This window comes from Ceratotherium simum, chromosome 2, assembly GCF_057802395.1.
Source record: "Ceratotherium simum simum isolate JZ-2026a chromosome 2, ASM5780239v1, whole genome shotgun sequence".
NCBI lineage: Eukaryota > Metazoa > Chordata > Mammalia > Perissodactyla > Rhinocerotidae > Ceratotherium > Ceratotherium simum.
Window position 1 is genome coordinate 12,486,381 of NC_141901.1, and position 16,047 is coordinate 12,502,427.

General features: G+C 41.7%; 1 protein-coding gene across 1 annotated transcript in view; it reads left to right on the forward strand.

Moving 5' to 3' along the window:
- Nucleotides 1-16,047, forward strand: part of PAPPA2 (pappalysin 2) — a 278,580-nt gene that overhangs the window by 210,407 nt on the left and 52,126 nt on the right. Inside the window, exon 17 of the mRNA XM_087438266.1 lies at nucleotides 15,139-15,307. Within this exon, the coding sequence (XP_087294392.1) occupies nucleotides 15,139-15,307 (169 nt within the window). The remainder of the gene's footprint in view (nucleotides 1-15,138; nucleotides 15,308-16,047) is intronic.

The window sequence follows — 16,047 nt, forward strand, 5'->3', positions numbered from 1 at the left end:
GGGGGGAGAGGGAGAGGATCCCACTTGATCTTCAAATGGCTTAAGAGGTCAGGAAAAGGAGACTGGCTTGGAGTTTTACATGGTTAGGGAGTGGGGCTTGGGTAAGGGTTTCTGCTTGTGAAAGGACCTGGCATGGTTTGAACTTTTTGCTAGTGCCCAGAGAGAAGGCACCCAGACTTTCTTATAGGCTTGCTCAGATGTGGGAAATGGTAGGGCTTGAAAGCTGTCAGCAGTCAAACATCAAAAAGGGAGTCAGGCTCTTTATTACCCCATAATTGGCTACACCCTCCTTCTTAAAACTCTTCTTTGATTTTGTTCCATCTCACTCCCTGATTTTCCTTCTTCTTCTCTGTCTCTTCTCAATTTGCTTTTCTAGGTTTTCTTACTCTGCCCATTTCTTCAGTGTTGGTGTTTCTCTGAGCTCACTTGTCTCCCTTGCTCTACACACCTGTCAGAGATGAAGCTCATGTACCCTATAGCCTCGACTACCATCCACATGCTAATGATTCCTAAATCCATACCTGCCACTCTAGTCTCTTCTCTTAAGGGCCATAACGCACATTAGGGCAACAGCCTATGGATATAGCCACTTGGATATCCCACCTGCGTCTCAGACTCTTACTATGCAAAACAGAGCCTATTCTGATTTCTTTCAAATCTGCACATCCTTCTGTGTTCCATGTGGTTGGTTTGGTCCAGGAACCTGCACATAACCTGAGACTCTCCTTCACTCTCAATCAAATCAGTCATCAACTCCCTTCAAGTGTCATCATTTTACTGACTCTCAGATATGCCCATTTCTCCCTATCCCTGCTGCCACTTCTCTGTAATAGGCCACTGTCATTTTTCACTTCTGGACTGATCTTTCTGACTCCACTCTTTCCCCCTTCAATACATTCACCACTCTGCAGCAAAAAGGATCTTAAAAAAAAACTCAAATCCAATTATAGTATTCCCCTTCATAAAACTGAATGACCAGCCTTCCTGCCATTTCATTTAGGGGGAAAAAAAGCTTAAACTAAAAATAGTTTCAAGGTCTTGCATGATCTCACTGGGCCTTGCTTACTTCTCCAGCCTTATGGCTTACTATCTTCCTGGGAGACCACTTATCTCCAGCTGTTACACACAACACCTTCTGTAGCGTAGGCTCTAATGCTACTGGACTTTTTTACTTCTTCATATATGCCATGGCTAGCATGCCTCTGGACCTTCAAACATGCTATTTCTTCTTCCCAGAGCTCTCCCCAACGGTGACCTTCAGCTTAGCTAATTCCTGCTCTCCTATTTTTAGCGTAGATGCGATTTTATCAAGGAAGCCTACCAGATCTCTCCAGACTCCCATTGCACACAGAACTTCCTTGGCAACATCGTTTATCTCACTGAGCAGAAATGGTCTGGTTACCTGTCTGTATTCTCCAACAGACCATGAGTATTTGTTTAGCATCATTTGCCCAATGGCTAGTACATTTATTGATAGATACTCAATAAATACTTTCTGAACGGATGAAAAGACTAAATTTAGGGCCAGCCCGGTGGTGTAGTGGTTTAGTTCACGTGCTCTGCTTCGGTAGTCCTGGGTTCACGGGTTTGGATCCCGGGTGTGAACCTATGCACCACTCATTGACCCATACTGTGGCAGTGTCCCAGGTACAAAATGGAGGAAGATTGGCACAGATGTTAGCTCAGCAACAATCTTCTTCAAGCAAAAATAGGAAGATTTGCAACAGATGTTAGCTTAGGGCCAATCTTCCTCACACACACACACACACGCAAAGACTAAATTTATAAGAAAAATCATGATAGGATTTTGATGTTAAAGTTGATGCTAAAAAACAAAAAATGGTGAAGGAAAGAGGGAGTTTTTCTTATGAAATGGTAGAGATCTCTATTTCAAGTGCTTTAGGATGGAAGAAAACTTTAAAAATATATGTGTATGTTTTTCTTCTAGCAATTGTCTCAGCAACATAGAAGGAATGGTCATTCTTCAAAGACAGTTTTAATTTCATTTATTTAACAGACATTTAAGCTTGATTAGCACCAACTCTGTACAGGTTAATAGAAACAGAAAAAGGGTTAGACCTGTCAACAAGCTCACCAGAACAATGGTTCTCATACCTGGTTGAACACTAGCATCACCTGGGGAGATTTCAAAAATCTTAATGTCCAGCTCACAGCCCAAACCAGTCACGTCAGAATCTCTGGAAGTGGAAGCTGGACGTCAGTGTTTGGCAAAGCTCCCAAGTCACTCCAATACGGAGCCCAAACCAGGGAACACAAGTCCAGTGGAACCTATGCTCCTGTACAAACAGTATCAGTCATGGGATTTTGACTTTCCTAAAGATATCCAGAGTCATGTTTTCTTTTTTCAGAATTAGTGTAACAGCACTTTTGCATGCCAGGTTTTTACATGTCTCTTTGAGGCTTGTTTATTTTTGGAGATAATAGGGAAAATACAAACAGACTTGTAACTCCAAAGAAACTATAAAGTTTACGTAGTTTCAGAAGTTCTTTCTTATTCACATTTTATAATTCACACCCTCTCATTTAAGCCCTTTTCTTTTTCTCCCACGCAGTATACTTCCACATACACATCATCATTAATCACTCCTTTCATTGTTTCATTAACCTGACATCCTAGGAAGCTAAAATAAATGTGTTTGACTTATATTTTATCAAAAGACCATATTATATTCTCCCTTATCCTTTTATCTCCTTATCCCATGCTTACCTTTTTCACATTAGGTGTTATCGCTATGTGTGAAGGTCAGGTTAACCTCATTAGAACTCATAATTAATTTAACTTCTAAATTATTCCAACCTTCTAACTTCATTTAGACAGCCTCTCCCTCTATAAGTCATTCGTCAAGATGCCATCTGAAAGGTGCTGTAGTAGTCAGATCTTCTTAAGAGTAGTTGTAAACAGCCATCCTTTCTGAGGGTCGCCCATGGTCTCAGCTTTTCCAAAGAACATAAATCTATTTAAGTTCTATAAACACAAATGTAGGTCAAGACTGTAATAAATACCCCTCACATTGTGACTATTTACTATTTAACAAATGTTTGGTTGGTAAACCCCTTCAGTGGGGTTTGTCTGATCTGAGTTAGGGGGAGGGCTGTGATGGCCCTGGAGCTAGACGTGTGTACTTGACCCATCTCTACACATGTAGAAAGATTGTTTGGTGCAGAGAGTTAAAAAGCATAAGGCGGGGCCAGCCCAGTGGCATAGTTAAGTTTGCACACTCTGCTTCGGTGGCCTGGGGTTCGCAGGTCTGGATCCCAGGTGCAGACCTATGCACCACTTATCAGGCCACACTGTGGCAGGCGTCCCACGTAAAAAGTGGAGGAAAATGGGCACTGATGTTAGCCCAAGGCCAATCTTCCTCAGCAAACAGTGAAGGATTGGCAACAGATATTAGCCCAGGGCCAATCTTGCTCACACACACAAAAAAGCATAAGGCCTGGGCTCTGCTCTATTGAGTTGATGGTGATGATGATTCATCATTATGTGCTATGTGTGCTAAGCATTTTACATACATTACCCCATTTATTTATGACACCAATCAATTTTATTATATAATAAGATAATAGTATAATATATTATGATATAGTAATATATAACTTGATATAATAATAATAATACATTTCAATATATTATTATCCCCTGTTACAGATGAGGAAACAGACTCAGAGTATCCTTAAGTAGCCTTCCCACAATCATTCAGTCAATACACGGCGTTAAAACCATTCTGACTCCAAATCTCGTGCTTTTGGCTAACAAGACTTTCGATCTTGAGCAAATTTCTACATTTCTCTGGGCCTCTTTTTCCACATCTGTAAGATAAGGGACAATCTTTAGTGACTTTCAGCTCTAAAAGTCTATATTTTATTTTCTATCTCAACAGAATCAATGAGAAAAGTTAACACTTTGGTATGATACCATTGAGAGAAGTGATACCTAACAATTTATTATCACCAGGAAATAAAAAGCAGCAGCAATATATTATAAACACAAATGCTACATAGGCACCATCTTAGTGCGCAATACTTCTGGTCAGAATGAACAGCCAAGGTTTCACTCTCTTCCTCTCGATGGGTTTTGGTGAATTACTCTCCATTCACACCCAGGAGGATTGGATCTAGGTCTTCCTTGAAAACAGAATATCGAGTACGTTTTTAAGATTTCTAGAATTGGGTTTAAAGATTAAGCACTTCCCTAAAACTTCTACAGAAGACATTTTAGTCAAATTGCTAAGAAGTCCGAGATTTATCTCTTGGCTTAGTGGTTAATTACACGGGTTCTGGGGTTAGTGAGACCTAAATTTGAATCCCAGCTCTGTTATTTATTAGCTCTTTGACCTTGGGCAAGTTACTGATCTGTATTGAACATCACTGTTCTTAGGTACAAAATGGAGATAATAGGAAATAGGAGGACTTACAGGTTTTTGTAAGGGTTAAATGAGATGATAGATGTAAAGAGCTAAGCACAGCTTTTAGTCGTACTGAGCTTAAGGTTAGTAGTAGCTGATCTTTTATTATTATTATTATTACTGTTGCTTTTAGCAGCAGCAACAACAGTATCATCATCATCATTTCCAGCAGGTTAATGCCCCTTGCAAAATGACTGTTGTTTTTGTTGTATGTAACAGGCAACCTTCTTTAATAAGGAATAAACTCAGCTACATTTCTATCAGTGGCTATTGTCTCCCATCTGTGGTTGGTTCCTATGCTCCAGGAAAACAACAGAGACCAGAAAACTGAAGTTGGCATTCCAAGTGGGAGGTACAGGTCTTCAGTTATCAAGGGTGCTGGGGGAGTGTGTTGCCCCTGTCTATAAAACATACACACACATCAAAACAGAAAGTTTATTAAATTAAAAAAATATATGTACTTCCTTCCCCCAGTCAGAACCCTCTCTGAATGCTTCTTCATCCCACTGTCAACTCAGTGAGTTATCCAAATACTGCAGAGGCTTTAAGTAGACCATGAAAAGGGAAAAGGGAGATGTGGGGAGAAAGAAATGGAAATGAAATAGTCAGCAAGATAGAGCTGGACGTACTTCAAAAGTCAGAGTGGGCAAATAAGGTCTGGCTGGGCTGTGAGGGGAAGGGAAAGGCCTGTCCTGGAGACATTACCTAGATTTTTAGGCTCTTTTGATCTTTTTGAACCGTAGCTGGAATCTCTGAGATTTAACTGCTTTTATCCTACCTAGGAAGGAAAAGAAAGACTTGGCTAATGAAGTAGAAATGTGCAGTTAAGGCAAATGCTAAAACTCCTTGAGTATCCTGGATTTGTAATTTTGAATGATTAGTAAAATGATCTACCTAATTTTCAAGCTCTGTGTCGTAACATTGTGCATATTCATGTATGAGCAGATGCTAAACCTATATGTATATGTATACACACACACGTGTGCTCTCTAGGGTTTGCTGATTAAGGGACACACTGTAATCTCTATGTACACTCATGCATCTGTGAGAAATAGAAATTTGTTTTCTTTCCGTTAAGACATTGTCTGGCTTTATAATTAGTGTTTATAGTAAATACATTTAAAGTTTGTCCTTGGAATCCTCAATTCTCTTGCCATTGTAGGATAATATGAGCTTTAGGCTAATTTATTACAGCTTCTTTTGGCATCAAAGTGACTGAACCTCTGCTCCAAGCCTTGGCCACTCAAATGCACACCTGGGTGCAGGCCAGCTCGTCCCGGCAGGCTTCACAGGGCTCTGACGATTGGCACGCAGGCCTTCGCTTCAAACACAGCGTTTGTTGAACTTGTAAATTTCTCTGTGACCTTCAATCCCAAGCTAGGGAGCATCTTGTAAAACTGTCCTTCCTCCTTCGATATTATATTGACTGCTGATTTCTTTATTAATGAGGAAAAATAGTTTTTAAAATCTAATAGGGGCTGGCCGGCCCCGTGGCTTAGTGGTTAAGTGCGTGCGCTCTGCTGCTGGTGGCCCGGGTTCGGATCCTGGGCGCGCACTGACACACCGCTTCTCTGGCCACGCTGAGGCCGTGTCCCACATACAGCAACTAGAAGAATGTGCAGCTATGACATACAACTATCTACTGGGGATTTGGGGGGAAAAAATAAATAAATAAAATCTTTAAAAAAAAAAAAAAATCTAATAGGGGTAAGCACTGAATTGGTGTATATAAGCCAATAGGACTTTCTTCAACCCATAACTTCTCTCCCTGGTGCTCTTTCTTCGCTTCCTTTCTCCTACCCCATCCTCTGTCTCAGGCTCCAGCGACAGGAGTCTCAAGGTGAGCAGTGTCTCGGGGTGAGCATTTGTTTGTGACCTTGTCTTTGCTCTCTAGTGATGGGGTCAGGTCAGGCCAAACTGACTTATGAACTGTCTCCTGAAGGATTCTGGGTGGGATGAAAATGTGAAGAATTAGGTAGGGTGGGAAGTCTGAGTAGAATGTTAACACCCCACACAGGGAGAGAGAGCCAGAGAGACAGAGACAGAGACAGAGAGAGAAGGAGGGTGGCTGAGTAGATCCTTTGGCCTCAGCGCTAATAATTTCTGCTGCTTGTTGAGCATGTATGTGCTGTTCATTGTACTATGCTTTATATACGCTAACTTATGTAACTACCTAATGACCCTGTAAGAAAACTATTATTATCCTCATTTTTCAGATAGGAAAACAGAGACAAGGAGGGTTAAATAATTTATTAAAAGTTGGAGATTTATTAAGAGCCCCAGCTGCAGTTTGAGCATTAGTCTCTTGATTCCAAATCATCTGCTCTTAACCCTCTGCCACACCATCTTTCTGATGGGAACTAAAAGCCTGCTGCCTTTTCAGTGCAGCCACTAAAAGCCTGCTGAAGGCCACTGGGACCTCTGACTCTTCCTCTTCAGTCAGGGAAAATTGGCAAAGAGAGTGTTAACCAGCCTTTTCATTCTAGCCCACATCAGAGGTATGGGCTATTAGGAGGACTGCAAATGCAGGATTCACCCGTGTAAATTCCAAAGTCGTTAGGGATGTCACAACTTTCCAGAAGTTCTGATAACTCCTTAGTGGGTTCAGGTTTTATCATTGCTGTGGCTTCTGGACAAAGAACCAGAGAAAGAGCTTTGCTTTCTGGAAAAGCAACAACGACATGCAGTGAGGGATTAGTTCCTGCGTGAGGGTGTGGGTATGTGTGTATACTGTGAGCATTTTCTGTCACACCGTCTGTGAGTTAAACTGACCAGGAGCAGAGTTATAACAATACCTGGAAGAATTCTTAAACTGGAAGCTTTGTGAAGGTAGCCAGAGGGTTTCTTACAAATGAGCGAACTTGCCCCCTAAAATTGAATTCATACAATGTGTGGCCCTTTCCTGCCGAATTTTGTCCCACCTGACTTTCCCCAGGCTCTTCTCCTACCTGCCTCAACCCCACAGCAGGGGCCACGTATGTGCATACTTTTCTCCATACTTTTGCATTTTATGCATACTTTTGGCCAAGGCTTCAAACACACACTACCTTGCACACATCTGGGTTCCTGCATGAACTGTTCCTTCTGCCTGGCACGCCCTTTTCCTCCTTCTCTACCTAATGAAGCCATCTCAAAGTGCTCCTCACCTGATAGCCTCCTTCCTTCATGTCCCCAGGCAGTGTGGGTGGCTCCCTGTTTGGGCTCCCATAGGTCAGTAATCTGGCCCTATGGTGGTTTCATATTTGTTTGTACAACTGCAGGGCCTAGTGTAATGCGGGGACACATACCAGGTGCTTTGTGAATGTTTGTTGACTGAACATATGAGGGAACAAATAACTCAGTGATGAAAGATGGTGAAGGCAAGAGGTTCCTATTTCATGTTTCCATGTTTGGGGCCCAGTTCACCCCTGCATTTCAGTGTAATCACCAGTTCCTCAAACACACGCTGAGAGGAATTCATATTAAAATTCTCCAGAATAACGTTAATAGTGAGAGAGGCTGAGAGTTGGATGATTAAGGCAGTGGCAATGAGAGATGGAGACAGGGCTCCCAACTTGAGTTAGGTATTCAGACCTAGGGGCAGGGCATTATTGCATCTGCCAATTTGGAGACCTCAGATTTAGCAACAGAAAGTCCAAAGGTAGGCAGAAGGGATGGGGCTTACAAGTAGGACTGTCCACACACTTTTAGGAGTTAGCAGGTTGGTTATTCTGACAGAGAGGCTCTATTTTAGGTGGGAGAAGAGCTTTGTAAGGGCATATTTTTGATTGAGGGAAGAATGTAAAGGCAAAGCCAACGTGTCTGGTGGAATGGTCCTGCTAATACTATTTCTTGTCCAGTAGAACGGACTGGGGACAAACATCAGGAGGCCTGGTGTTCGAGAGTGCAGAATAACTAGGATCGGCTGCAGACTAGTCATGCCTGAAGTCTGCCTGCTCTCCATTTAGGATATTGGCTTGCGAAACCAGGTCTGCAATTTGTTAAGAGGAAAACTGGCGTGGAGTTTGGAAGTGCTGATCGTTCTATCTGGGGTGGGGTAGAGGACTGTGTCTTTTAAAATGGTCTAGATCAGTACTTTTCAAACTTTATTGTGCATAAGAATCACTTGGGGATCTTGTTAAAATGTCAGTTCTGATTCAGTGTGTCTGGGGTGGAGCCTGAGATTCTGCATTTCTAACCAGCTCCCAGGTGACTCTAGTGCTGCTGACGGGAACCACACTGTAAGCAGGAAGGGACTAAATGATCTGAGTGAAGGGGCTTTCTGATTTCAACTCAGAAACTGGCCATGTGTCAGGCAGAACACTTAACCAATTAATGCCTCAGTTTGCTAGTCGATATGATAGAAATAATGCAGTTGCTCCTCACCCTGACATCTCCTTTATAGGGATGTTCTATGTGGTAGGACTTTGAGATACTCAGTGCAGATGCACTAAGGAAAGGGGGGCCATTTATCTGCAGCTCTATGTCTAGGAATACTGGTGCTTCCATATTACGACTTAGGCATTGGCATCAGATGGATCATGGTACTAATCCTTGCTCTGCTGTCAACTAGTTAGATAATCCCGGGGAAGTTATTTTACTTTTCTAAACCTTACTTACTTCATCTATAAAATAAACATGTATACATTCATTGAATGTTTATTGTCACCTATTATGTACCAGGTATTGTGCTAGGTACTGAATATATATTAGTAAATACAGCCTTGCCCTCACCAAGCTTACGTTCCAGTGGGGAAGACAGGCAATAAATGAGTAAAACCAATAAACAAAATAATTACAGAGTACACGTGCTGTGAAAGATATACAGGTGCTTGGATTAAAAACCAAAAACATTAGAGGTATAAAATAAGGATGATCTGGAGTGGCGAAAATTATTCTCAGATGGGAAGAAGTGCCAGTCAGGAGAAGAGCAAAAAGAAAAACATCACGAGCAGAGAGAATGGCACCAAAGTCCTTTGTTAGGAAAGAGCTTGGTTGTGCTTGGGATTCTAAGTTTAGTGTGGACGAAGTGCTTTAAGAAGGTGAATGGGGCATAGGATGAAGTCAGAGAAAGTGGGGCCAGATCATGCAGGACCTCGTGAGTGAGAAGCGAGAAAGTCTGGATTTTATTTTTCACTGAACAGGAGGTAATTGAAATGTTCTAAGCAGAAAAGTGACATGATCTAATTTATTTATTTGTTTTTATAAAATATCCCTCTGGTGTTTGCCGACTGGGTAGGAAGGGATCCAGAGGAGAAATGAGATGTCCAGTTAGGAGATGAGAAATGGGAATTTGGGCTAGTGCTCATGGCAGTGGAGATGCAAGAGCTATAGGGACAGATTCCAGAGATATTTGAGAGGCAAAACTGATAGGATTTGCTAATGGATTGAATAGGATCAGATGGTGGCTTGGGAAAAGGTAAGATTGAGACAGAGTAGATTCAAGGATGCCTCCTAAATAGTAAGTTTGAGCAACAGAGTGGTAGCATTTACTGAGCTGGGGATGATTGAGGAAGAGCTTGTCGGAGATAAGGGAATCAAGGACTCACATAACAATAGTCCTTATCACAGTGTAGGTTTGAAGATAAAATGATATAGATGTATATTCTTCTGCACAATGCCTATCACTTAAGTGCTCAATATTTTATTGTTTTTCTGTTACTGTCAGTATTCATGAGGGGCTACCCATTGGAGACACCAGATGCCCTTGATCAGTAAAGATGTGATAATTCTCTTGGACTCAATAATTATACTTTTATTTTCTCCAGTGGAAAATAAATATTACTTTTGAAAACTCTGCAGTGGTGATGGAAGGATGGGGTAGACTCATGGTGCGCCTCAAGCAACATCAATCAAACTTTCAGCCAAGTTTTGATTGCAGGATCTTTATTTCTGGCAATGATATAAGAAACAGAAAGAGTGCAGCTGGATTTTCAGCACTAGGTGGATACCACAAGTTCTGGAAATTGGAAAAAGCATCTTCTAATTTGGAAGTTGTGGTGATTTGTCTGGAGTAGTTAGAGGGAACATAAATACAAACCTTCCCCCACCCCCAACTCCTCGTGATACCACTTGCAGAGTGCATTGTCTGGCTGTAGCTGTCCTGTTTGGTCTTTGCTGAGCGTCCAGTCTTTTGGCCAGGGTTGTGAGGTGGGTGATTTTGCCCTCTGATTTCTACATCTATGGCTTATTTTTACTAGCATAGGAAAGTAGCATAGATTTCAGTAGTTTGCCAACCTGGCTACATATTAAAACTTCTGGCAAGTTTAAAAATACAGAGTGCTAGGCCAGTCCCAGGAGATGTAGGCAATCTAGGTTTTTGCATAGCTCCTGCATGATTCTGATGGGGCTAATCTACAAATGTCATTTGGAAACCATTGGTCTAATGGTCGAGGTGTTATATTATGATTTGAAAACTCTGAATTCTATTCTTGCTTTTGCCAGTGACTTGCTTGCTGGGTGGCATTGGGCAAGTCACCTCATGGTTATTAATATGCAGTTTCCTGCCTGTAAAATCAGATAGTTTAACCTCCCTTATTCCACTGGGATGAAGAAAATAGAAGGAGCTGATAGTCAGTGAGTAGAATGTTTAATGTGAAAGGCACTTGGATTGGACTATCCACAAAGTCTCAGATTCTTTGTCTTGGTGAGGGCCTGCCTGTGTGCATTGGTCTAGTATCCAATGCCATCCTTCTTTGAAATGCAAACCCACTCACTTCATGACTTCAAAGTGTCTCTTGGCTCTTGATTCATACACTTTATGTGAAGGAGTTGGACCATTGCGAATAAACCACTTTTTTCATTAATGATTTTAAAAGGGTCAGCGGTTACTCCTCAACATCACCAAACGCGAAGAAATGCAGAGGCAGCTGTGGTAGCACTGCCTAGAGGTCAAAATCCTGCCCTGGCTATAGGCTCTAGTCCCCTTCTAGGGCCCTATGTGGAAACTAAATGTCCTGGAGCTGGGAGGAGCCCAGGACACTCCGAATTCCTGCCACAGCCACAGTCCCTTTTGGAATAAAATGGCCAGAACCAGCCCATGGCACTCAAGTGCCAAGCTCCCTACGAGGGGATCTCAAGATTCCTTCCTTAAGCAGGGATAGACAGGCATGGACATGGAGCCAATGGGACAGCCTTTGCTGTTGGGCCTTGAGGAACTGACCAATCAAATGCTTAGTTTGAAGTCTGAGGGTGGGACCTGAAGCGTGTTATCTGATCCAGTGACATGCAGAAGCTGTGAGAGGCATATGGAGAGATGGTCTTACGAGGCCATCCCCCATATAAGGGAGAAGAAACTGGGAGAAGGAGAACCGTGAGGTTGAGGGGGTATAGGAACCCCTATAGAAAGGAAACTGTATTTCCTAGGGAATCAGGACTCTCTCCCAGCCTCTCCTCACTCTTGCTTTTATAGTGCCTTCTCTGAGGTCCACTGCACCAATGTGAACTCTGCTGCTTCCCTTGCTACCTTCCAACATTCCCCCTCCCTATATAACTGTATTACTATATGTAATATTATATATATTACATTATAATATAACATACATAATTAATATTTGTTATTATAAAAATAATGACATAATATATAATATTATATACATTATGTATTACTATATATATATGTACTATATAACTATATTATTGGGTGGTTTGCAGCACAGGGCCGGTCACGTTGTCTAGGTACCACCCACAACACCAACTCACTCTTTCTCATCCAAGTTTGATCTGTCTACCCTCACCCCTGAGATTATTAAACTGGCAAGGAAATATATGAAATCAGCATTCTTGAATGGCTCTTCACTCTGGGCAAGGAAAGGGAGGACTGTTTCCATGGTTGAAGTGTTCCAACCAATTCAGACAATAATACCACATGAAGTCAAAATATTATCGTCCTGGCCAAGCAAGGGTTTTCCTTTATAACCATGCTGACATGCAAGGTTTTACAGCCTTGCCTCTCCCCTGCTGTCAGTGGTATTGCCTGCTCTCTCCAGCTGGGGGATGTCAGTTCAGCAGCGGTAGGGGAAGGATTTCATCCGTAGGAGGTGGTAGAAAGAAGAGAGTCCCCGGGAGGATATAAACTCTGTAGTGTGCAAGAAGAGTGAAATACCCAGTCTAAGAGAGGGACAAAACGGAGCTTCATCATGGTAAAAAGAACTGCAAACCCTCCACTGAAAATAGATTTGGAAAGACATTTTTAAATGGCATCTTTCTTTAGGGAAAGAAGCCATATACTAAAGAGTACATAGTGTATGATTTCATTTATACGAAGTCAAAGAACGAGCAAAACTAATCTACGCTGAAGAAAGTCAGAATAGTGTGGGTTGCAGGAGTGTGGGTGGGTTAATTGAGAAGGAACACCAGGGGGAGTTCTGGGGGATGGGAAATCTTCTGTATCTTAATCTGAGTGATGATACCCAGGTATATTCACATGTAAAAATTCCTTGAGCTATGAACTAAGATTTGTGTAATTTTCTGTATGTAATTTTTTACTCAATACAAAAATTTTAAATGAATTTTTTTTTTTGCCACACTTATAAATGTGGCATTAGGATAAAGGGCAGCTGGGATATTCAATAGGGTAGACATACTATTACTATTCAAAATGGGCTGTAGCCGTAAAGGAGCAGTTAAACCTGACACGGTGGAAGGACCACGGGCTTTGGCAGCAAGCAGACTTCAGTCCAAGTCCTGTCTGCAGATTTTACTGTGGATCTTTGAGCAAGCTTTAAATCTCTCAGGCTCAGTTTCCTTCTCTAAAATGTGGATAATAGTATTTTTTTTTTTTTTTTTTTTGTGAGGAGATCAGCCCTGTGCTAACATCCGCCAATCCTCCTCGTTTTTTGCCGAGGAAGACTGGCCCTGGGCTAACATCCGTGCCCATCCTCCTCCACTTTATATGGGACGCCGCCACAGCATGGCCTGCCAAAGCAGTGCGTCGGTGCGCACCGGGGATCCGAACCAGCGAACCCCGGGCCGCCGCAGTGGAGCGTGCGCACCCAACCGCTTGCGCCACCGGGCCGGCCCTGGATAATAATATTTACCTTTAACTGTCGTTTGGGGGATTCAGTGAGATAATATATGTAGGTGTCTTGCCAAACACCTGAAATATAGCTCAAAAATAGTATTTATTATTAACAGGTAGTAGGTATATGTCCACATAAACTATGATGTTAAATAATTTCAGTCATAAAATCAGATTTCTATCCTAAAATATTCCTGGGAATAAAGGCATAAATCTAAATAACTATTTGATGGTAAATTAAATACTCTTTCACTTATTTCTAAATAGATATTGTTAAAGTGTTAAACTATTAAAATTTATTAAAATTATTTGAAATCAAATGCATTCTGTGCTGTAGGATCTTGGCAAATTACTTAACATCTCTGAGTATGTTTCTTTACCTATAAAATGGAAATAATAATACTATTTCCTTAGCAGTATTCTGATGATTCAGTTTGTTAAAATATGTAATGTGCTCTGCAATGTGCCTAACACACTGTGAATTTTGGTTAAATGATTCAGTTTGGCAAATATTGAATTAATGCCTAATATAAGCCAGATATTATTTTAGTTTCTGGGAAGTAAAAACAAGAATAAGACACAATCCTTGCCTTCAGGAAGCTTTCAACCTAGTAGGAAAGACAGACGTGCACATTTATAAAACAACGAGATAAATGTTATGCTAGTGTAAGATTAGAATACCAGGGAAGTGCACAGCAGGCATTGTACAATAGCACAATAGTCGATTAAAAGTGTGTGGATGGTGGGCATATTTAAATTAAAAAAGAGCATCGTGAGACTGGAAAGTAGCAATTTAAGGCCACCATGTGGTTGAGTCAATGGCCAAAGGATTATTTCTATTCTAGAATCACAAGCTTATCTGTAACCAGGAATGTTCTGAATCAGAAGTGGATGCATAAAGACAGCAAAATGGAAAGCACCTTCCAATTGGCAGTGGGTCAGAAGGGGAATGGAGTCAGCAGTAGCAAGACCTACTTCTGCTGACTACCATCTACCTCAAACGCAGTCCCCCTGGTTGGAGGCCATGTCTGTGCATGAGAAGGAAGGGCAGTTCTTCCAGGACAGTCATATCTGCTTTGAGAATCTGATGAAAGCTATGAAAACTTTCCAAGGAAAAAATGGACTTGTAAACAAACAAAATCGCCATGGTAATCTCCAGTGAGGCTCTTGCCCTTCTGAGGTGCAGAGTCAGAGCTTCTGTTTTAAAAGAAGATCCGTACTGCTGCATCTTCTCCCCTCTCTGGAGAACCAGTAAATATTGGCTACTTCATCGCTTATATCACCATATTAACACTGATGATCCTCAAATCACTTCTGGGTAGTCCCCTGAGTGTGCGGCAACCTTTCTGTACTCCATCCTACCTGGCATCTCCCAGTGCACATGGGTGTAAGACTGCTCCAAGATGAAAGGCTTAAAGAAAACCCAACTGTAAACAATCTAGACACTGCCCTGATATTTATCAAGCTCTCTTGAGAGTAATACTTCAAATATTACTATACAACAGCTACTACTATCACTGCTAGTAAAGTGTACATTACTGTCTTTACTTCCATGAAGTAGAAATTTGACTGGAAAGGTAGGACATTTGGTTAACAAGAACCAGCTGCCCCTGCCTGTTTGCTAATCCTTGTCAAATGTTACTGAGGACCCAGTCTTCTCCCATGACCTCCTTGAGGGAGTCTGATGGGCTATTTTGTTTTATGTCTTATCAGCAAGTTCCTGAAGATACAGTGCCTGGAGGGTGGAATCTGGGAGCAAGGCAGCTGCGTCCCAGTGGTTTGTGAGCCCCCTTCTCCTGTCTTTGAAGGCATGTATGAATGTACCAATGGCTTTGAGCTCGACAGCCAGTGTGTGCTCAAATGTAACCAGGAGAGTGAAAGGGTAAGGATAACTTGAACTTTGTTTTGGGTCAGGCTGTGCTCTAATCTTGATGACCAGTCCAAGAATGTTGAGTCGAAGTGATCTAAATGTATCCCAACAGGCAGGGCATTCCTAAGTTGGGATTCTAACCAGGGATGGTGTTATTATTTGATAGAGAATTCAGAAGATACCAGGTTTTTGGAATATTCTCTCCTGAGTTCAGAACTTCCTCTTGGATAAGAAGAAAAGCCTGTTGGGTTGGGTACCTGAGTAAATTCCAGAAAATGCTGGGATTCTGATTTGATGATGTGATTTCCTCCTGTGTATGACCACTGACCAAACTTGGCTAGGAATGTTTGTATTATATTTTTCAACAGAACAGAGTTCTGAACCGAAACACAAATTCCTGAGCAAAGGCAAGGCTGAAAGCTCTGTTTGATGATTTGATGATTATTCTCCCTAGGATTTTGGCACAAGAGGTCTCAAATGAACAGTCTTATCATGGTTGTGTGACTAAAATCAATTTTATTTTAGAATCTTTTCAATTACCATGTACATACATGAGACAGGAAGTTAAGCAGACTTCCTAGGCAAAGATCAATGACCTTGACTGCTCTCCTGGCATATGTCTTTCTCTCGGTGTCCAGCATTCCAAGGAAAGGACGGCGGGACAGATGGGAAAAAGATATGCCTCGAAATGAGACCCTCGAGAAATCAAACACATCTGTTTGCACTGATTGTGTAAGGATTCAAGGAGTTGG